At 53.0% G+C, this 22244-nt stretch overlaps 1 protein-coding gene across 2 annotated transcripts in view; it reads left to right on the top strand.

Annotated features, from left to right (window-relative positions):
- Window positions 1-17112: 17112 nt before the first annotated feature.
- Window positions 17113-22244, top strand: part of ATP2A3 (ATPase sarcoplasmic/endoplasmic reticulum Ca2+ transporting 3) — a 59006-nt gene continuing 53874 nt past the window's right edge. For both annotated transcript variants that reach the window (XM_030231172.2, XM_030231171.2), the window contains exon 1: window positions 17113-17312. In XM_030231172.2, coding sequence (XP_030087032.1) covers window positions 17195-17312 — 118 coding nt within the window. In that variant the 5' untranslated portion in view covers window positions 17113-17194. The remainder of the gene's footprint in view (window positions 17313-22244) is intronic.

Here is a 22244-nt window from a genome sequence, read left to right as displayed (position 1 = left end):
AGCAGCTGATGTTGGGGTGCTGGGCCCAGGGCATGGTGAGCACTGAGCACAGCTGGGGCACTGCCCAGGGGTGCCCTCTGTGCCAGCCCTGGGGAAGCTGCTCCTGATGGCATCCCTGGCTCCCAGCTCATTCCTCACCCCGGGCTGGGGGTGTGCAGGGGGTGGATTGTGGGACAAAAACCCCTCCGTGTCTTTGTGCTGGAATCCTTCCCCTTCTGTGCCACCGTGCCCTGTGCAGCACTGGGGGGAATCAATCCAGGCTGGCGGGTGTAGGGAGCTGGTTCAGCTGTGGCAGCAGGACCAAGCTCTGCCCAGCCAGGGTGGGAAGGGGGCAGCCCCTCCTCTAAACCCTTTGCAAGGCACCCAGAGCCCTGGGGACGTGTGACATCCTGCCCAGGCTGGGTGTGCAGCATTTCCTGTGTGAGCTCATCCCTCCCAGCCTGCACCTCCTGCTCTCACTCTCCAGGTGAGCCCTGCTCCAGGCTCTCTGCTGGGACACCCTGGCACCAGCTGGGTACCCCTGCTTGGGGCAGGAGCAGGGGCTCCCTCTCCAGCCCTGGTTGTTGGGATGCTCCAGGGAAGCGGCTCAGCCAAGGCTGGGGGAGGCTGGTGGGGGTCACTGCTGAGCCTTGGCAGTGCTGGAGGGTCTTGGCTCCCCCAGGGCTCTGTGGTGCTGCTGTTCCCTGCTCTCCTCTGGCACATCCTCTCGCTCAATCACTTCCTTCCTCCCATCCCATTTTTCCAGCAGTGCTTCAGCTGCTGTCTCCTGTCCCAGCAGCTGCTTTATAGCACTGGCTGCTTTGGCTGCTCAGTTAACTATTTATCCAGATGGAGCAGCTCTGCTGTCATGGGCCTGGCATGTTTTTTCCATACACAAATCCTGTGTCAGAGCAGAGGCCACAAATCCCAAGATCCCTGTGAGGTGTCCGGGGTGTTTGCTTTGGCCACCTCCAGCACCCCCAGCTCCCAGCCCTTCTCCAGCCCCTCTTACACCAAATTTGGGGGTTTTGCCCTCCCTGTCCCTGCTCTTTCCCTCTCTCAGGTCCCACCACTGGACCTTGCCCTGGCCCAGCTGCAGTGAGGAGCTGCCTGCCTTTGTTTTCCTGGCACTTCATTTTAATCAGATGCAAATCCCCAAGGCTTTGCAGAGCTGGTGCCCTGTGCAGATGCCAATTGCTCTGGCTGGGGATGCCCTGTGCTGCCCTGGAAGGACTCCCCAACCCTGCTGGGAGGGGTGGGGAGGGGTGGCCCCATGGTCATTCCTGGCTCTGCCCACCACTGAGGGTCCCAGCCCCCAGGGAGGGAGCTCAGGGAGGATTCTGTGACCTGGGCATCCCCCCAGGGCCCAGAGGCTTCCCTGGGGTTTGCAGCTGCATCTCTGCAGCCCCAGTTAGGGCACAAACCCACTGCAGAGTTCAGCTCCCAATTCTGCTGCTTTTTCTCCCATCCTGTTGCTGCAGGGGGCTCCTGGCTGACTTGGTGGTGCTGTGATCACCTCTGCAGCCTCCCCTGCTCCCCCAGGAATGGGACACAGCTTCACTGAGCAAATTCCTCTGAGGGTTTCCACCTCCCTCCAGCTGGACTGAGGATTTCCCCAGGAGCCAAACCTGTGGCAGATCCCAGCAGAGCAGAGGGTGCTCTCATGTTCTCACCTCCACAATCCCCTGGAGCACACCAGAGGCCCTGCTTGGCTGCTCAGCAGCATTTGCATTGGAAATCCCAACTTTGAAATGCAAAGAGTGATGTGATGGAAGCAACTGCAGCAGGCAGTTTACAGAAAAGCCTAAATATTTATTTAGAAACATTGTGTTTTTCCTCTGCTCTTGAATTTCATATTTATTTCCTTTGCTCCATCCTGGGCTGGGCAGAAGCAGAGGCTGCCTCAGCTTAGCCATGCTGGAAGGGGCCTTTCTCACCATCTTACAGCAAAGCTAGCTGAAATTCAGAAAACCTTTCCAAAGCTCTCTGCTCCAGCATTTCTTTTCCTCCCAGCCCTTTTCTGAGCAGGGAGCCTGAAGTTTCCAGGCACACTTGTCACTCGGTGCGTGAAAGGAAAGTTGGCAGCTCTCCAGCCCATTGTCACAGCCCTTATGAAACTCAAGGATTTCAGCTACATTTCCTCCCTGCTGACCTTATCGAGGTTCTGCATGTTTTTGGCATTTCTGCAGGGTGCAAAACACCCAAGGCACCAGGCTCCTCACCCCCAGGAGCCTCCAGCCCCTCAGAGGGAGGCATTGCCTGGGCAAGGGGATTTTAATGAAGATAAATTGCTCCCAGCACAATTTATTGAGTAAATTCCTCATTGTTCTGTTCATGAGCTGTCAGCCAAGGTTTGCTGAGGGGCTGGGGCTGATTTGTGGCTGATGGTTGGCTCCTGAAGGCACCTTGGGGGGGAATCACTGTACCCTGGGACCTCAAGTATCCCATCCCCTTCACAGGGCTGGCATTGATGGCCAGAACGTGTCCATGAGGGGCTGAGTGATGTAAGGGTCAGATCAGGTCAGAAATGTTTCTTTTCAGCCTGTGCTGGTTGCAGGGCACGCTGCTGGCAGCTGGGCTCTGTGGGCTGTGCCCAGAGCAGGAGGGAGCAGCCCTGCTGGGTCTGTGTGACACACAGGGACACCCCTGGCCAGCAGCACCAGGGTGTTGGGCTTCCTCCAGCTGCCTGGCCACGGAGATAAGAGTGGGGCAGGAAGGGTCTGACTGTGCTGGGAGCTGGAGGCAGCACCAGAGTCCCTCAGCAGTGGTGGGGAGAGCCCTGGGGTTCTGTCCTGTTTTTCCAGGGCTGGGAACAGCCCCAGTGTGGCTGTGGGGGGATTGGAGGGGGCAGGAGGTGCCAACATCCCCATCCTGCAGCCACATAACCATCCTGGCTGGGAGCCTGCAGGTGTGACAATGTTCACAGGGGTCTCAGGAGGAGGGAAGAGATGAGAAAGTTGACTCCATGTTCAGAAAGCTTGATTATTTTTTTATTATATATATTATATTAAAAACTATGCCAAAAGAATAGAAGAAAGGATTTCAGCAGAAGGCTTAGCTAAGAATAGAAAAGGAGTGAATAACAAAGGTTTGTCTCTGACTGAGACAGTCTGGACAGCTGGGCTGGGATTGGCCATTAATTAGAAGCAACCACAGAGACCAATCCCAGATCCACCTGCTGCATTCCACAGCAGCAGATAAGAATTGTTTACAGTTTGTTCCTGAGGCTTCTTAGGAGGAAAAAAATCTTAAGGAAAGGATTTTTCATAAACCATGTTGGTGACATGCAGGTGACACAAGGGCTGGGCACAGGCACCCCAGGGTCAGCTCCACACTCCCCCACAAAGGCAAGCTGGAGGTGCTAAGAGTGAGTGAGTTCAAACTGGAAGAGGAGAGGTTTAGATTGGGTATCAGGAATAAATTCTCCCCTGTCAGGGTGGGGAGGCCCCAGCACAGGTGCCCAGAGAAGCTGTGGCTGCCCCTGGAGGTGCCCAAGGCCAGGCTGGATGGGACTTGGAGCAGCCTGGGGCAGTGGAAGCTGTCCCTGCACTTGGAAGGGAGAGCTGGAACGAGCTGATCTTTAAGGTTCATTCCAACCCAGATCATTCCAGGACTGTGTGAAGCCTCCCCAGGGGAATGCAGCTCCACTCTGACCAGGCACAGGAACAAGGACACCTCCATCTGCTCGGCATCCACACAAATCTGCCTGAGCAAAGGGAGCTCCTTGCATGCTGTGCACGAGTCTCCAGGGTTCTGCTGAGTGTGGGGCACAGAAAACCCCTCTGCCCCAGTGATCATGCCAGAGCAGGGTGCTGCACCCTCCCCTGAGCCAGAGCTGGGAGCTGCTCCAGCCCTGGGGATTGTGGTGGGCTCAGCTTTGCCAACAGCCATCAGTAAACAGCCCTGCCCAGGGTGCATAAGGAGGATTCCAACCTGGCTCCAAAAAAAACAAATCCACCCGAAGCTATCCTGACAAACCAAGCCTGAAACGCAGGAAGAATTCCCCTCTGCCATCTGTGTGTGCCCTCCCCCGTGCTGGGGATAATTGCTGCATCCTCCAGCAGGCTGCTCCTGGCAGGGCTCGGTGGGACTCGGTGTTCCCGGGACCGGCTGCTCCCCGGGGCTGCCAGCGCTGCCGCAGCCGCCAGGTGCTGCTGCCTGTGCCTCCGGGGCTGTGGGCAGGGACTGCGAGCATCCACAGCCCTTGCAAAGACACCCTGGTATTTTCTAGAATCCTAGAATGCCAGGCTGGAAGGAACCTTAGGGATCATCTGGTCCAACCTTTCTTGGCAAAGGCACAGTCTAGACGAGATGGCCCAGCACCACATGCAGCCAGGGTTGGGGAAACCACCTCATCCCTGGGGAAATTACTGCAAGGGCTGATTGTTCTCATTGTGAATAATTTTCCTCTTGTGTCCAACTGGAATCTCCCCAGGAATAACTTGTACCCAGTGCAGGGTGTGATTTTTTTTCCTCTAAAGGGTTCTTGCACACAAGCTTTTCCTGGAGGGAGGGAAAAAAAATAAAAATAATCAGAGTCAAAAGAAAATAATTGGAGTAACAAAATGGGGGTGCACATAGGGCTGAGCATCAGCAAACCCAGCAGCAGCTCTGTGTCCTCTGCTGGTTTTTAATGCAGTGAAAATGGGAGAGAGAGCAATGGTTTGGCTGAGCACAGCCAGAATGATTCCAGTTGTGCCTGGGACTGGGTCTGGGGTGAGCTCGAGGAGAGGGACCTGACTCAACCAGCCCCTAGCAGATCATTCAGGAGTTTTATTCCTTTATGGGTGATTAATGGCAGTGTTTCATTTCTAATGGAAGGAAACGGTTTCTTGCCTTTCATTTGTCAGGGATTTGTTTAAAAGGGCGCTCGTGTTCCCTGGAAATAGGTCAGGGTTGTGTATTTCCAGGGATGAGGAGCTGCTCAGGCTGAGGCTGGATGTCAGATGTGTGCATGATGGAGGTGCCCAGGCTTTCCTGTGTGAGGCTGTTCCCTTCTCCTTCCCCATCCCTGTGCCCTCAGCCCTGTGCCAGGGACACCCTGTGTCCTGCTGTGGGACCAGAGGGGTGGAGGGTCCCAGCTGAAGCAGCCCTGGCTGCACAGAGGATCAGCAGCCCCTGGGGTGGAGATGGATTTTCCTGGGCTCTGCTGCAGGCAATGGGAGCTGAGTAAGGAGGGTGCATCAGCCTTGGGAGCTGTGTGCCTCCCTGAGGGGCTCTGGAGCAGGCAGTCATACATTCCTGGATTTCTGTAGGCTGGAAAAGCCCTCTGAGATCACAGAGTCCAGCTGTTCCCCCAGCACTGCCAAGGCCACCCCTAACCCATCTCTCCAAGTGTCACACCTACAAGGCTTTTAAACCCTTCCAGGGCTGGTGACTCCCCCACTGCCCTGGGCAGCCTGTGCCAGGGCTGGACAACCCTTTGGGTGAAGATATTTTCCCTGATATCCAACCTGAACCTCCCCTGGCACAACCAGAGGCTGTTTTCTCTTGTCCTGTCCCTGTTCCCTGGCAGCAGAGCCCGACCCCCCTGTCAGGGAGCTGTGGGGAGTGAGAAGGTCCCTCCTGAGCCTCCTTTTCTCCTTCAACTGCTCCTCATCAAACTCCAGACTCTTCCCCAGCTCCACTGCCCTTCTTGGGCACAGGAATGTGTTGGGCACAGAGCTTTCAAAGGAACAATCTTGGTTTTGACTGGAGTGGATGTATTGCCCACAACTCCCCATGAGAAACAGGGACAAGGAGGCACCTCTGGGCCAGCCCCAGGGACAGAAGATGGCAAAGCCACTGTCCCATGTCCTTGCTGCTGCCAGAAAAGCTGAGATGGAGTTGCTGTCCCTGGATCCTCTGCCTTGTGCCGTGACTTGGGCACTTGGTGGGCTGCAGTGGGGAGGTGCAGAAGGGTTTAGTGGGGCTTCACCCCTCATTGCTGCCCTGGCACTGTGCTCAGTGTGGCACTGGGGAGAGTTTCAGAGGCAAATAAGAATGACTGATGTTTTCTAAATGCCAGTTTCTGGTCAGTTTGTGCCTTGAGGTTGAGATGTCTCCATGAGTTCCAAGCCCGGGGCTGAGCAAACCCAGGGCACTGGGTCACTTGGGGTGACCCTTGCCACCATGCCAAGCCCCTCAGGGGACACACTGTGATGTCCTGGAGACCTCCAGGAGCCAAAAGTGTTATTGGTAATCTGAGCTGTTAAAAGAATTCATTTGTGCACTGCAAGGACTCGACCTTTGGCAGAGTCACTCAGTTCCCCTTCAGCCCCACCACTGCTGGTGGCCGTCCTTCCCCAGCCCTGCTGTGAGCTCCCAGCCTGGCCAGGCAGGCTGAGCCTGGGAATCCCACAGCAATGACACTGCTGGGTGCATCTGCATCCCTGCAGCCTGAGCAGAGCTGGTGACACACGTGGGGCTGGCCCTGGAGCTGCTGTGGTGCCATCTGCAGAGAGAGCCACCTCCAAACTCCTGCAGATCCCATTCCCTCAGCTCCTGTGCTTGCCCAGGGCTCAGGGTGCTCCTGGTGGGCTCCACAGGGTGGAGGTCAGACCTGCCCATGCCCAGGGGATGCTCTTTGCAGCCCTCTGGGCTGTCCCATCCCTTTCCTTGGCACGCGTTCTGAGCACAGGCTCCTTCCAGGCATCCCTCCCTCCCCATCAGCACTTCCAGCAGCAAATGTTCTTGTGATTTTTCTGATTTGATTTGATTTTTTTTAAGAAATCTCTTTATCCCAGGCTGTTTCTGATGTGGGAGACAAGGGCTCAGCTCTGCTCCACCTTCAGAGGGATGCAGCTGGGTGGCTTCAAACCCTGCCAGTCTTGGTGCACCTGGGGATTCTTGTGTTTTAAATGCCAGCTTGGCTCTTTGTGTTCCCCAAAAGTGCACTTGGGGACTCAGGAGCTGGTGGGATCAGGTTGGCTGAGGGGAGAGAGCTCCTGGTTTCCCAGGGAAGCTGGAAAAGAGGCATGTGGCATTGCACAGGGGGAGAGGAAGGAAGCCAAGTCCTCCCCTGCATCCCAGCAGTGCCAGGAGATGCCCTGTGGTCCTTCCCCAGAGCTGGGAATCCAGACCTTCAACAAAAATCCAACCAAACCTTGTTTTTAAAGAAATGCTGCATTCTAAATATATACATCCTGGGGTTTACATTTGGAGAGCACTTGCTGCATGTCTGCAGCTTGAAACTTGGAGGGTAAAAATAGCATGAAAGCCAAGATTGGTGTGAGAGACTCCAGGAGAAGAGGCAGGCACAGCAGATGCCAGCTCACATGGAGCCACTTGTCCCCACACAGGGGGCATGGAGCAGCCCTGAATTGCTCTGGGGCTGCTGATCCATGGGGATCCTGCACTGGGGCTGTGGATAAGGGGGCAGAAGGGGTAGAGAAGAAGATAGAGGGTACCATTATATTTTTTTTTTCATTGTTTGTTTTTTTTTTTTAATTGGGTGTTACTGTAGTAGGGTTTTTTTTGTTGTTGTTGTTTAAGTTATTGGGTTTTTTTAATATAGTTTAAGTTATTGGGGTTTTTTAATGTAGTTTTTGTGTTATAAGAAAAATTGGTTTAATTTATGGTTATGTAAGAAAAGCTTAGTTTTAGGTTATATTATTATTTTTTATTTGGGATTGTTTAATATCTTTTATTTGCTTTGATTTTTATTATATTTGTTTATTTTTTATTTTATGTTTGATTTTTTAAATTTAAATTAAGGAGGATTAGTGTTTTGTAAAATTTTTATTGTTTAAGGAATGGGTTAAAATTTTGGGGTTTGTTTGTTTAGAATTTTTATGGAGTCTTTTTTATTTTTTTGGTTGCCTTTTTTTTTTTTTTTTTTTGGTTGGTTGTGCTGTTAGCACATCATATTAAATTTTAAGGTGATATAACTATAGGCATAGGATTTTTTTGTGTTTCTTTTTCTCTCTCTCTCCTGGGAATGAACCAGAGAGAGAGGATGTGGTGATGTTCACAGGGGTCCCAGGATGAGGGAAGAGATGAGGATCTTGACTCCATGTTTCAGAAGGCTGATTTATTATTTTATGATACATGTAATATTAAAAGAAAATTGTATATTAGAACTATACTAAAAGAATAGAAGGAAGGATTTCATCAGAAGGCTAGCAAGGAATAGAAAGGAAAAGAATGATAATAAAATCTTGTGTCTGACCAGAGAGTCTGAGACAGCTGGACTGTGATTGGCCATTAATTAAAAACAACCACAAGAGACCAATCAAAGATCCACCTGTTGCATTCCACAGCAGCAGATAATTATTGTTTACATTTTGTTTCTGAGGCCTCTCAGCTTCTCAGGAGAAAAAGATCCTAGCAAAAGGATTTTTCCTAAAGCATGTCAGCGACCAGAGGAGGTTGGGGTGAGGAGAGCTGTGCTTGGGGTCACGCTCGGTCACTGCAGCACCCCTGGCACAAGGTGAGCCTGAAAATTGCTGACTGCTCCCTGCTGCCAGGAAGGGAAGCTGGGCCAGCCAAGGGAGGATTTCCCTGCCTGCAGCAGGGCTGCTTGTGCTCAGTGCACGGTGAGGACTTGCAGATACTATAAATAATCCTCCAGACCCAAACCATGGCCCTCGAGCAGGCAGCCCTATAAAAAGGCAGCCCTGAAGGAGCCTGCTTTCCTTTGGCAGTGTCTTTTCTCATTGCCCAGTGCAGGAGCAGTGCTGCTCATACCCACTGCACTGCTTTTCCTGCCATTCCTCTTCCCAGCCTTGCCCAGGAATGTCTCCCCTTGGGGAGATGAGCTATCCCAAGGGGCTCACCAGGTTTATGTTCCTCCACAGACCCAGCACAGCCATATGGGCAGCATTTCCCACAGCCAGCCCTGGATCAGAGGCCATCCCCTGGCACTAATGACATCCCAAACACCGCTGGGTTTGCCTTTCCCACCCCAGCACCACCTGTGCCAGCAGCGGAGCCGCTCAGCAGCCTCATCCCATGGGGATTTGGGGTTGAGCTGGAGCAGGGGCATGCCAGGGTGATGGAGAAGGTGTTGCTGGCACTGCCACGTGGGCTGAGCGTGGGAGCAAGCCCTGGCTGGCTCAGTTTGCCCTGGCAGTGCCCGCTCAGCCCGGCCTTTCCAAGAGGGGACATTTTCCACGGGAGCCGGGAGAAGCCTCCGTGTCCATGCCAGGGCTGAGTCAGCCTGGTCGTGAGGAAAGGAGTGTGTGTGTGTGTGTGTGTGTGTGTGTGTTTGGGGGGAGGGGGAATCAGACAGTCAATCATGCTTTCAGCAAGCCTGAAATCATCTGTGATATTTTTATTTCCAGATTCCGGGCTCCCATTTTTGCGGCAAGGTCGTTCCCGGCGTGCCGACCGCGCTGACGCCGCGCCGAGGGCAGCCCTGGCACACTGCTGCTGCTGCTGCTGGGGGTGGTGAGCAAAGCCTGGCACCATCCTATCCATCCCAGAGCTCCCCTCCTCCCTGCCCCACAGGCTGAGGACTGGGGGCAAATTTCAGCAGTGAATTTGCTTCTCAGCCCCTTGCTGGCCCAGGGGAAGGTGGGCACATCCTCTCCTTGGCTGGCAGCTCTTCCCTCTGCCCCGTGCACTCCTCAGGGGCTGTGGCACCTCAGGGGCCCCCTGGAGCCACCTGCCAAGGCAGGGAATGGTGTGCAAGTGAGAGCACTGCTTTGGGAAAAGCTGGGAATAGAAGGAGCCTGCTGGGATGGAGCCTCTGCACTCAGGGGAGGAGAGCAGGGCGAGCAGTGCCTTTGTAAATGAACACACAAAATAAATAAAAGCAAGTAAGAGGTCCTTGGTCTCAGGAGGATGAGGTGGGGCTTTTCCCCCTAGAGAAGCTGCCCCATCCCTGGAAGTGTCCATGGCCAGGTTTGTTGGGGTTTGGAGCCACCTGGGCTAGTGGAAGGTCCCTGCCCGTGGCAGTGGGACTGGCATTAAATGGTCTTTAAGGTTCCTTCTAACCCAAACCATTCCATGATTCTCTGATCTCAGGAATGTGGTTTCCCCCAGAGCCTCAGTCCCTGGAGCAATGTAAAGAGGAGAATTTTAAAGGTTGGGTTTTCTGGGTTGGTTTTTTATTTTTTTGCCTGCCTGGTCCCTGGCTTCTGGCCAGAGGCACAGCCTGAACCCACCTGGCCCAAGCCCAGCAAGAACAACTAAAGCAACTTGATTTGGAGGGATGCTCATGAACGATGCTTGGAGCTGGGAAACCACCACCAATTCCCCAATCTGGAAGGAAAAAATGGTGGGAAAAAAAAGCTTTACATCTCCCACAAAAGCCTTGGTGTGAACAGCAGTCCACAGCGATTCCAGGCTCACAGTCCAAACTGAAACTGAGCAATCACACACATTTTTTTTTCCTTGTGGAGCCAAAAGCAGTTCCTGTCAGGCTATATATTTGCTCTCTGATTAATATGGGAGTTTTTTTTTTTTTTTCAGGGAAGAGAGATGGAGAAGCTGACAGCAGCATGTGAAGTATTTGGCAAAGAGTGTCTTTTATGTTGGGTGTAGGTAGTGCTGGATATATTTGCAAGCTATAAATAGATCCACACTTACAGACCTCCCTCCACATATTGTTTCCACTTCTTTTGCAGACTACCTGCAAAACACAGCCACCCCCTGAAGCTGTCAGTGCAGCCATTACACTGGCTGACAGCCCATTCTCCAAGGTTTTCATGCAAAACACCTTGGTGTTTTCTGGGGGATGGTGCAGGGACATGGCCTGTGTGTTTTGGGGGATCAGTGCACCTAGAGGAATAAGGTGTCCTGGAGCTGTGGCAGTGTGTTGGATAATTCATGGCAAATTTTCAGAGGGTTGAGAAATTTTCTTGGTGTGGGTGTCAAATTGGGGTGGTGATGGCTTGGCTTCTCCTTTCAAGATGAAAATACAGTAAAAATTGTGATAAAGGGAGCCACAATTTAAAAAAAAAAAACTTTTGTTTTGGTCCCTCCTCCCCAAAGAGCCCAATGATTTTTGTCATTTGGGATTCCTCCCCTTCTTACATAGAGCAAAATCTTTCATGGGAAGAATTCCCTTTTGTTTTGTTTCCTTCAGAAGTGCTGGAACAAGATCCTGGGACTTTTGGGGTGTAAAAAAAAAAAAAAAAACAAATTGCTGCTGCCTTTTATTTCTCCCTGCTTTTTCCAGCTTGATTTCTCAGTCAAACCAGCCCCTTTTCCTCCCAGTTGCATTTTTTTGGCTACGAAGGCATGTGCACACTCACCGCCGTGTTTCCCCAGCCCTCCTCCCGAGCCATCCATCCCAGCACTGCACAGAAATCTGCTGGGTTGCCTTTTTTTTGTCTCTCGAGGGCTTCCCTGCCTCGGAGCCGAGGGCTGGTGCAGGTTTATCTGGTTTCCCTTTGTTCAGCACTAAGGAAAGAGGAAGGAAAGGCGCTGCTGCCCGCCTGCTGCTCGGGTAAAAATAGCAGGGCTGGGGCTCCCAGCCTGGCTGCAGGGCCCTTCCCTGAGCCCCTGCTGCAGACAGGGCACAAGTGGCCTCTTTGGGGACATTTCTGGTGGCTCAGAGGCAGCAAGGAGCCTGGAGGGTGACAGGATGCTCATTGCCCAGCTCGGCTCCAGGCTGTGCATGGAGTTTGTTTTCCACCCCAGTGACACATGCAGGGTTCCCTCCTCGGTGTCAGGGTGTGACAGCCCTGGGGGGATCTCTGCAGCTGGAGGGGTGGAGCTGGAACATCCTGACTCCCTCTCTCCCATGCTGGCTGGTGCAGTGGCTTTTAATTTTTATTTTTAATTTTTTTTTAATTTTAAATTACTTTTTAAGCTTTTCTTTTTAAAACCTCGTTATTTTAATTTTTCCCTTAAAGTGTTTTAAAAGTTGGATTTTTAAATGAAACGTTTTTAAATTTACTTTATTATTATTATTATTATTATTATTATTATTATTATTATTATTATTATTATTATTATTATTATTATTATTATTATTATTATTATTATTATTATTATTATTATTATTATTACGCTGTGCAGGTCAGCCACTGGCTGAGATCAGGGCAGCCCCAGCAAGGTGACCTTGGTGATTTTAAATTTTCCTTCATTATTCTGATGCTGTGCAGGGCAGCCCCAGGGGTCAGCAGGGTGAGCCTGGTGACCTGCAGGGCATGGGACAAGTTCCTCTCCTGTCCTCAGCGTGGCTCAGTCTCCTGGGAAACTGCAGGAAGGGCTCACACAGTCAGAAAGCCCCTGTTTCCCCTTTTCCCTCTCTTCTCCATTAAAAAGGAATAATGTGTATAATCCCAGCCCCTGATCCCATGCAGGGTGTTGGTGCTGATGTCCCCTCCTGCCAGCCCCAGGGCACCCACCCACCCACCCCACCTGGGTGAGGAGGGGTGAGGTTGGTTTGCTCCCCTGGTTATATCCCCACATCCTGTGGGCATTTTTGGCTTCAAAGCCACTGTGGTGTTTGTCCCCTGCCAAGGGACAGGAGCAGCTGGAGGGGTCAGTGACATCCTGGCTGTGATATCCTGCAGCTCCTGCTGGGCAGAGTGCTGAGGATGGGAAGGAGAGAGGCAAACCCTGGTGATGCTGGTCCAGGGCCAAGGAAGTCTCCAGCCCTCACCCTCCCCTTGGTGAACATCACATCTCCATGGAGAGCAGGAATCATTCCTTCTGCCTGCTGCAAACCAGACCTTTTTCCATTTTTGGCTTCTGCTTTTGCTGGAAGGAAACATGCAGTGAAATTTTGCCCACAGGGAGAGGCTGAATTAACCACCTCTACCAAGAACCCAGCCCCAGGTATGTGAGGGACCCTTGGAGCTGCCTGAGAGCCTCCTGTTGTGTTATTTGTTTTCTCTGTTTCCTAAACTCCAGCAAAATCCCAGGAATGACACGCCACAAAGGCAGGTTTTTTTCCAGGAGGCATTTTGCATCAGGGAAAAACCCACTTGAGTGTCAGAGTGAGCGTTGTGGTGTTCCCCCTTTAATGGATATTAATGTATTTTCCTGCCTTTGAAAGGAATTGGAATACAGTTTTAAAAAATTATATAATAATGGGCCAGTACTGGTCTGGATTCATACACAGAGGCTCCTAAGTGTGCTGCTGGGGGAAAATGCCAGGGAATTTGGAAATACCACAGGATCAAAGCTCAAATCTAGTTTGGGCAGCCATTCCTGACATGCCCCAGATGGGGAATTGCACTTGGGAAAGCCACACTTGCAGCTAAATTGTGGTCAGGGCCATGGAAGAAAAGCTAAAAGAGCTGCTGCTGTAAAAGTCTGGCACTTGGGTGAATCCTCATTGTCAGAGCCATCAGAGCTGGAAAAGAGAGGGACTGCCCTGTGCAGCCGTGGCCTCCCACAGGAAATCCTTGTGCAGACAGTCTGTCTGTCCTCATTGTCCCCAGATGTGCCACCTGTGCTGGCCAGGTGCTCCCAGGGTGTCCCTCTGTGTCACCCACGGCCCGAGGTGGGCTCTGCAGAGCTGGCACTGCTGCCCCTGTGCTGCAGAGCCCCACCATCCCCTGCACCCTGGTGGGGTGCACGGCAGCTCTGCTGCTTCCCTGCCGCCTCCAGGGGCTGCCCTGGTGCTCCAGGAAGCCAAATCCTGGTAAACCACATTCCCACACCTCCCAGAGTTGCACAGGGCAGCACAGGATGCACAGCCAAGGGAATACACGTCCAGGAAGGGTGGGAACACCAGAGCTCCAGCCCTGAGCATCCTGGTGGTGAGGATTGGTGTTTGAGCCCTCAGGGAGCAGGATTGACCCCCAGCTGCTGCAAGTCCTGGTCAGGGGATTAGAAATAAACCCCTAAGCCTGGCTCTGAAAGGTCAGCTGGCGTGTAACATTTAGAAAAGCCTCAAACTGTTATTTCAAGGAGAATTATTTTCTTTTTCTCCATAGGAAAAGCAAATATCTAAGCTGCTGCAGGGAAAAAAAAAAGGAAAAAAAAATCTGTTCCTGCCTCTCCCTTGTGGATGGGGATTTGCTGCCTGTGAGCTGGGGTATGCAGTGAGAGGAAGCCTGGAGCAGAGTGACAAACGGCAGTGGCACTGCCACCTCTAATTAATGAAGTAATTAATTAGTTAATACATCTGTGTGTGACTGCCCTGGGGCCAGGGGAGGGTGTGGGAGCAGGACAAGGGGCAGCTGCACATCACCCTGATGATTTAGGGCTGATTTAGGAAGGTGAGAGCTGCTGACAGGAGCGATTCACACCTCCTGGTGCCGCAGCAGCTGCTGGGCTGGGGGTGGTGAGCCCTGGGTTTGCTCTCCTTGGGCTCTCAGCTGCTCTCCTGGGTGACCTCGGGGGTGGCTGTGACATCCCTGGAAAGGTGGGAAGGGCACATCCAAGGGCTGGCTCCTGTAGCTGCCACCTGCCCTCTGCCCTGAGATGAACTTCACAGAATTCACAAAACCACTGGGTTGGGAGAGACCTTCAAGATCATCGAGTCCAACCCAGCCCCAACACCTCAACTCAACCCTGGCACCCAGTGCCACATCCAGGCTTTGCTAAACACACCCAGCCAGGGATGGGGACTCCAGCACCTCTCCAGACAGACCATTCCAGAACTTTATCACCCTTTCTGTGAGAAACTTCTTCCTAATATCCAACCTATATTTCCCTTGGTGCAGCCTGAGGCTGTGTCCTTGACCCGAGCAAGGTGAGGAGCTGTGGATTTTCACATCCCATCAATTCTTCCCAGGCACCTGGTGGAAATCTCTCTAATGAGGACAGGCTGAGGGAACTGGGCCCTTCAGCCTCGAGAAGAGATGACTGAGAGGGGACCTCATCCATGTCTGTCAGTGTCTGAAGGGAGGATGTCAAGAAGATGGACCAGGCTCTTCCCAGTGATGCCAAGAAATAGGACAAGAGATGATGGGCAGAAATGGATGCCCAGGAAGTTCTACCTCAACACGAGGAAGAACTTCTTTAATTTACATTGACCAAGCACTGAACTATCTGCCCAGAGAGGGTGTGGAGTCCCCCTCACTGGAGATATTCCAGAACCCTCTGGACACACTCTGTGCCATGTGCTCTGGGATGACCCTGCTGGAGCAGGAATGTTGAACCAGATGAGTTACTGTGGTCTTTTCCATCCTGGGATTCTGTGAACCACCCAGTCCCATGAGCCAGGCAGCTCTGGGGCAGACTCTGGCCATGGGCAGCACGATTGCCTGGGAGGCTCAGCAGCAGGAACAGCACTTTTCCTCCCAAAACACCCATGAGAGGCAGAGGAATGTGACTGGTGAGAGGTGCTCCTTGCAGGAGGGCCTGTGGGACATGCTGGGCTGAGCTCTGGAGCAGCCTCTGCCTCCCACACCTCAGCTGTGGTGAACCAAAAAAATGAGTTTATCAAACTTGAAAAGGGAACCTGCATTGCTTCAGGACCTCCACTCCAGTGGAAGCTGCAAGACATTTTCTGTGAGTGAATTTACATAGCCAGAGCTCCTCCCTGAGATATCTGCTGTCCCTTCCTGGCACTGGCTGCTCTGTCTCTGCCTGGAATATGTTTGTGCAGAAGTTGGGTTTGTCACCCTCTCAGCTGGAGAGCAGTGCCAGTCACCAACAACTACAGGCTTCTTCCAGCAACAGTGGGAAAACTGGAAGTACCTGAAAAGTCAGGAGTTGGTGTTCACATGGGGAGAGTCACTGGGAGCAGGTTTGAGCTGGGTCATGGACGAGCTGGAGTGAGGGAGCCGGGTCAGATGCACAACATCAAAGAGTCCTGCAGGTGTGGTGGTGGTGATGGTGACCCTTAGCTGGGTTGTACTGTGGATTTTGGGGGCAACCCTTCTTTCCCAGGTCAGGGTAGCTGTCATGGTGCTGCTGGTGGTCTCTGCTGCATGGGGAAGCTGCTAAAAACAGTAATTTTCATGCTGGAAGTCATTAAGTAGCCTGTGGCAAAGAGGGATGTGAAGCCCTTGTGAGGTGTAACTGGAGCTCTGGCCCACCTGGAGCTGGGCAGCAAGGGGACAGGGAACCTGGCTAAACAGGGCAGTGAGGTTGAAAAATCCTTGCCAAAACATAAGAGCCTCCAGGATAAGCCCATTCCTCAAACATGGATGCTCTGCTTTCTCTGTGGGGACAAGGAGCACTGAGGAGTGTGAAGTGTGGGATGTCCCAGGATGTCTGGGACATGCACAGTGAGGCTGGTGCTCAGGTGGTACCACACAGGAGGTCCCTTGGATGCTTTCTCTGTCTCCCAGCAGTGACAATTTACATCTCCCATTCCCAAAGACAAAGGCAGCCCAGCACAGCTGCCTCTCTCTGGACACAGTGCACTGGTGGGAGCAGTGTCCGTGGTTTCCACAAGTGTCAGGCAGGGATTTGTAATTCCAGGGCTCCTGCTGCTATCACACAGTGACAATCCTGATCCCACCAAAGGCAGTGGGCATGGAACTGCTGTGCTTCCAGCAGAGGGGTTGAGCCATGCTCAGCTTCCAGCTGGAAGTAGGGTGCTGGAGGGGACCCAGGGAACATCACTCTTAGGCAGCCCCCTTAGACCCCACAGTGAGCTGCGCCCATGCAGCATTCCCACCTCCATCTATTGCTCCTAATATTATTTCTATTATTTTTGTGATGGAAACTTTACTTCTGCTCTTAACTGCTTAAGACACAGCTATTTCCTCTGGACTGCTTCCACTGCCCACAAACCTGCCCACTGCTCAGCCTGGAAATCTGACAAGACACCGACAGGCTGGGAGAGCTGGGCTGTTCAGCCTGGAGGAGAGAAGGCTCCAGGGAGACCCTGGAGCCCTGTCCAGTGCCTAAAGGGGCTCCAAGAGAGCTGGAGAGGGACTTGGGACAAGGGCCTGGAGCAACGGGACAAGCGGGAATGGCTTTAAGCTGAAGGAGGGGAGATTTAGATTAGATATAAGGGGGAAATTCTTCCCTGGGGGGGTGGGGAGCCCTGGCACAGGTGCCCAGAGCAGCTGGGGCTGCCCCTGGATCCCTGAAGTGCCCAAGGCCAGGTTGGACAGGGCTTGGAGCAGCCTGGGACAGTGAAAGGTGTCCCTGCCATGGCAGCGGTGGCACTGGATGAGCTTTACGGTCCCTTCCAACCCCTGCCCCGGGCGGCAGCGGGGACGGAGCCGCAGCGCGGGGGTCCCGCGGTGCCGGGGCTGCCGAGGGGGCGGTGCTGGCCCCGGGGGAGGCGGGGAGCGGAGCGGGGCGGTGCCGGGGCGGTGCCGGGGCGGGCCCGGCGCCGGGCGGGCGGAGAGGTGCCGAGGCATCGCCGTGCGAGCGGCGCCCCGTGTGCCTCCTGCGCCCCCGGCCAGCAGCCCCGGGCCGGGGCATGGAGGCGGCGCACAGCATCCCCGTGCTCGACGTGCTCCGCCGCTTCGGGGTCAGCGAGAGCTGCGGGCTCAGCCCGGAGCAGGTCCGCCGCAACCGGGAGAAGTACGGCCCCAATGGTCAGTGCGGCGCGACGGGATCGCCGGGGGATGCGGGGCGGGGGTGGGACGGGGCAGCGCTAACGGGACACCGGCATCCCGGCTGGGACCCGACCCGACCGGGACCGGGACTGGGACCGGGATCCTCCCCGCCGGGATGGGGATGTCGACCGGGATGTGGTTGTGGATCTGGACCGGGATCCTCCCCGCCGGTAGCGGAAGGGTCCGGGGTGCTGCCGTGGGTCCCCCCCGGAGCATCCTCCCGGGCCCGGCTGTGCGGAGGATCGCTGGGGATGTGCCGCGGGACACCTGTTGATCAGGGCGATATTTACCGGCTTTAATTGAAGGCTAATTACTGCGGGTTCGGGCGGCCAGGAACGTCGGCAATTAGCGGGGTGTTAATTCCGCTGGCGGAGTGACAGAAAGCGGGGAGGGACGGCGATATCTCGTTACCAGGAAGGAAGGAGGGGAAGGTCTCGTTGCCTGCGGGTGACAGGGGGAAGCCCCAAAGAGCCGTGAGAGGTGTCCTGGGGGGGATCTCGCTCGCCCCCACCTCAGCCCTGGCTGTGGGTGCTGTGGGAAGAGGGAGCGGTGGTGGGGACACCGTCCGTGTCCTGCCCGTGTCACACTGACCCGGGGGACCCTCTGCGAGCACTGGGCATCTTCACGGCACTGAGAAGGGGAATTTGTAAACGTGTGTTTTGTGGGGTCCGTGTGCCCAGGAAGGGCTGGCTGGGGTGTCTGCACCTTCCCAGGTGATTTTAGGGTGGCTTTGTTCAGGCTGTGACCGAGGTGGGTCGTTCACTCTGCCTAGGAAACAGGAGGGGTTAGGGTGGTTTGCTCCAGCGCTTGGAGCAGTGAGTGCCTTCTCAAACTTCTGCAGGAGATCGGTGTGTAAACTCTCTCCTGGGTTGGAGCTTGTTGCATCTGCTTTTTGCTTGATCCTCACGGATGAGGCTGAGGAAAGCCTGAGTAGATGCTGGCAGCATTGCTGGCTGCATTTCTGTTTGTTAGGTGGGATCAGAGGGCTGTGACTCCTCCAGCCCTGTGAGCAGCTGTCCTGTGCTGAGCTGTGCTCAGGGCCCCCCATCCCACCAGTGCTCCCTGTCCCAGGCAGCCTCAGCTCAGTTCCCTGAGCCAGCACGGCCAGGGCTGCACTTGGGAGCTCTTGCCATGGAGCACCTGCACAAGCTGCAAGCAATGGAGCATCACACCTGCTCCTGTTAGGCTTGGTTTTGGAGAAGGGCAGCTGGGGACCTGTCTGGTTAACTGGGAGGAGCCCCTTTGCTTTGGGGGCTGAAGGCAAAATACATCCTTAATGCAAAACACATCCTTATCAAACAGGTGGCCGCTGTGATTTCAGGGTATAATTGCAGCCAGTTTCTGGCCCCACAGGAGCCTGTGGCTGAGGGGTGGTCTGTGCTGTGCAGCAGGGTGCCACCATGGGCATCACCACCGTGGGGCTCCTGGTGCCTTTGTCCCTCTGCTGTTTGCCCAAGTGAATCATCACCACTGAGTCAGGCACGTTGGCTGCTCGGTGGCACCGGGCTCTGCCTTGACAAAGGGAGCTCAGAGCTGTGACGTAGGTGCAGAGCAAAGGGTTAGTGGTGGTAATTAGTTTGCCTTTAATTTTTTTTTTTTCTTTTTTGCTTCCTCCTCTTGCAAGCTGTGGCTCTGTACTCTTCCCCACTTAGCAGTTTGTTTCCCAAGCACCCCAGCACTGGGTTCCTCACTGTTGGCTCACAGGAGCTGCTGACTTTGGGGTGTCCTGTGTCCTTCACCTTCCAAGCACAGCTCTGCAGCTCCTGTACTGCACAGCTCGCAGGGATGTGCCTGAATGTTGTGGGCAGTGCAACCCTCAGTGAAATGTGGTCGAAGGTTTTCAAGAATTCTGAACTTCTGCAATTTCTGAGCAGTACTTATGTTTTTCTCATGGTGCAAATGAGACGTAGACAGTTTAGAACAGCTTAAAACCATGTAGATAGGGACCTGTGTGGTTTGCTTGGTTTAAAACCTTAGTTTGAAGCAAAAAGTGGGGGTTTTGTCCAGCATGGTGAAAACTTGCAGGCTGTGTTGTGGCAGCAGGCACCTTGGGTGTGCTGGGTAACCCTGAGTGTCCTGTTTGGGAGAGCTGCTTGGGGTGAGGGTGCCACAAGGGAGCAGCTTGGGACAACGAGCTGGGCTTGGAGGTGGGCTGTATTAAATTGCATTTCAGTTTAGGTTTAAATTAAACTCCAGCAGCAGAAGTGTGGGGCAGTTTGGTGACTCGTTTGAGCTCGCACAGAAGGGGAAGAATAATCTTGTGTGGCTCGAAGTGCAGAGCAGGCCTTGAGCTCCAGCTACTTTCATTTTCGCACCCTCCTGTCTCACATTCATTCATTTCCTTCTAATCTTGAACTCCAAACTGCCGGTGTGGTCGTGAATCACAATCTAAAATACATCATCTTTCTGAAAAACTGCCTCCTGACATGCTTCACAGAGCTGCTGGCTGCTGCTTTTTTATTGCATTTAAAAAAATCCGAGCTGCAGCGAGCTCTGACGTGAAGTGAGAAGCAGCCATCATTGGTGTGACTGATATAAAATTATTTCATTTTTTGGGGGCGGTATTCTTTTGGAGCTTAAAATTGTTTTTTCAGATCCAGGGCTCACAAACACGTTTGCAGGAGGAAGCAGAGAGCAATAGTGATTATTTGGTATCTCCAGCTCGTGGCTGGGGAGCCAAGCAGTGTGGTACAGATTACTGGAGTGGAAGAAGACATTTCTCCATTAGGAAGAGCTTGTGTTCTCGTTTCAGCTCTGTCATCAGTGCTGTCAGCATGGCCTTTCATTTGCCAAGGAAACTGGAGAAGCCACAGAACATTTAGGTCTCACCATGGCAATTCTGAACCTCCCAAGTCAATTTTAATTAATAAATGCTTTGGATGTCTCACATGTGCCTGGCAGGTGCTTCCCCATACCTCATCCCATCCACCAGCTCCAAGCTCCACAGGTTGTTTTTTTTTTTTTGTTTTTACCACAAAACTTTAAAAAAAACCCCAAACAAACAAATATGCACATCTGTTATTTTATAACAGACTGAGCAGGAGGGTGCAGGCATGCACCCTTCCTAAATGTAAAACCAGGGACACAATTTCCCTTGAAATTACTTGATTTTTGCCAAGGAACGACAGATGTAAACAGGAGTTGCTTTGTGGACAGATAAGTGATTTTTCTGCTTTAAATATAGCTCTGATTTATCTCTTCTAAATGGATTTCTGAGTGTAAATGAGCATCCATTTCAGGCAGGATATTGCTGGCATTAATGTGTATGCATAATTTTATTTGCTCCATGGGTAACCTAAATGGGCTGTGAATGTCAGCAGATCAAACTCGAGGCTTCAGCATAGGGGTGTTTATCTCATCTTGTGTTTCATCTCCTCTGACTCCGAAGCAGAAGCCCTGCTGTGGTTGGAAACTCAGCTGGGCAGGACCATCCTGCCCCTGGGCCTCCTTGGGGCTCACCCATCCTCCTCTTTGCCTGCCCTGCTCTGGGGGTGACCCCACCGTGGTACCCCGTGCTCTGCAGAGCCCGTGCCTTGCTGCAGGTGCATTGTAGCTGTGTCTAGGTCTTACTCAAACCAGCTTCAGCTCAAAGCCCACTAGAAAATTTGCTTGTTTTTTCCACCACCCCTCCCTGTGTCTCTGCAAGCCTCACTCAGGATCCCCAAACCCTTGTGTGTATTTTCCCACGTGCGTGCCGAGCCTGCCTGGGCGGGAGGAGGAGACATCCCCGAGCCCAAATCCAGCCCGGGCTGTGCTGCTCCTCTCCTCAATGCCACCAAGGCTCATTCTCGAGGCATGAGCACACATCTGAGCCCCTGTTTTGCTGGAAGCACCACTGATGGATGGTTTGTTTGCACCCTTTTCCCGGGGTGTGTGTGTCGGCACACGCGTGTGCCTGCGGCGGGGGCTCGATGCTGAATTAGCTGCTGGCGGTTGCTAACGAGCCAAGGTTATGCTCCAGCTCTCTCCTGACAATAATAAAAAGCAAAAAAAAAAAAAAAAATTTTCTATTTCACGCTGAAGTATTTGAGGTGGCAGCAAGAAGAGGAAAGGCAGCATTTTCTGACTCATCAAACTCTGCGCTCTGTTCCTGTGTGCATCGCCCACCTTTCCACCCCCGAAACACACGCTGAACAGGCTGATTCATAAACATGCTACGGCTTGGGGGGGGGTTTTTCTCCTCCTCCAAACCCTTTCCCTGAGGAGACATGCTCAGGCATTCAAACCTTGCCAGTGCCTTCAAATTTGGGGAGAGACTACACAAAGTTTTTGTAATTGACAGGGAAACTTGGGATTTTCATCTCCGTGCCATCCTCTGAGGTTACCTGCATTCACACCTACCTTCAAAAAACACTGTGAATCAAGAGCAAGGTTCAGAAAAACTGACATCTGCTGTCTAAATGCTGCAGGAGCCAGGGAAGGAAGGTTTGCAGGGAAAGAAGACACAGAAACTGCTGTGGGAGAAGGGATTGTGCCTGCAGGTCTTGTGTTTGCCCCTGGGGTTGCACTGCCTTGTGGCACAAGTGTTATTTTATGAGTATTTTTATTTCATTGTTGCTTTTAAAGCTGAGGGTGGTAGAGCTGGTGCTGCAAAACAGTGATTTAAGAAGAGCTGGATGCACTGTGGGTGCCCAGATGCTGGCTTGGGATGTGCTGCTTCCAGTAAGGGGCTGGAGCACATCCTCCAAAAACACCATGAGCAGCAAAATACCCCCCTTCTCCCAGGGTAATCCTTTTCCTCAGTGATTCAGGTGTCTCCTTTGAAGTCCCTACTCCAGCCAGGGGTGTATGGCCATCCTAGAGCCATGCTTGCCATCACCACAAGGTCACAGCTCTGCTCTTTGCCATTTCAGCACCATTGGTCTTTCTGCATGTTTTAAGTCTTTTCTTACCTCCACATCTGATTTGAAG

The sequence above is a fragment of the Serinus canaria genome, chromosome 19, assembly GCF_022539315.1.
Source record: "Serinus canaria isolate serCan28SL12 chromosome 19, serCan2020, whole genome shotgun sequence".
NCBI lineage: Eukaryota > Metazoa > Chordata > Aves > Passeriformes > Fringillidae > Serinus > Serinus canaria.
Note: the sequence above shows the minus strand (reverse complement) of the source record. Positions and strands in the feature narration are given on the sequence as shown.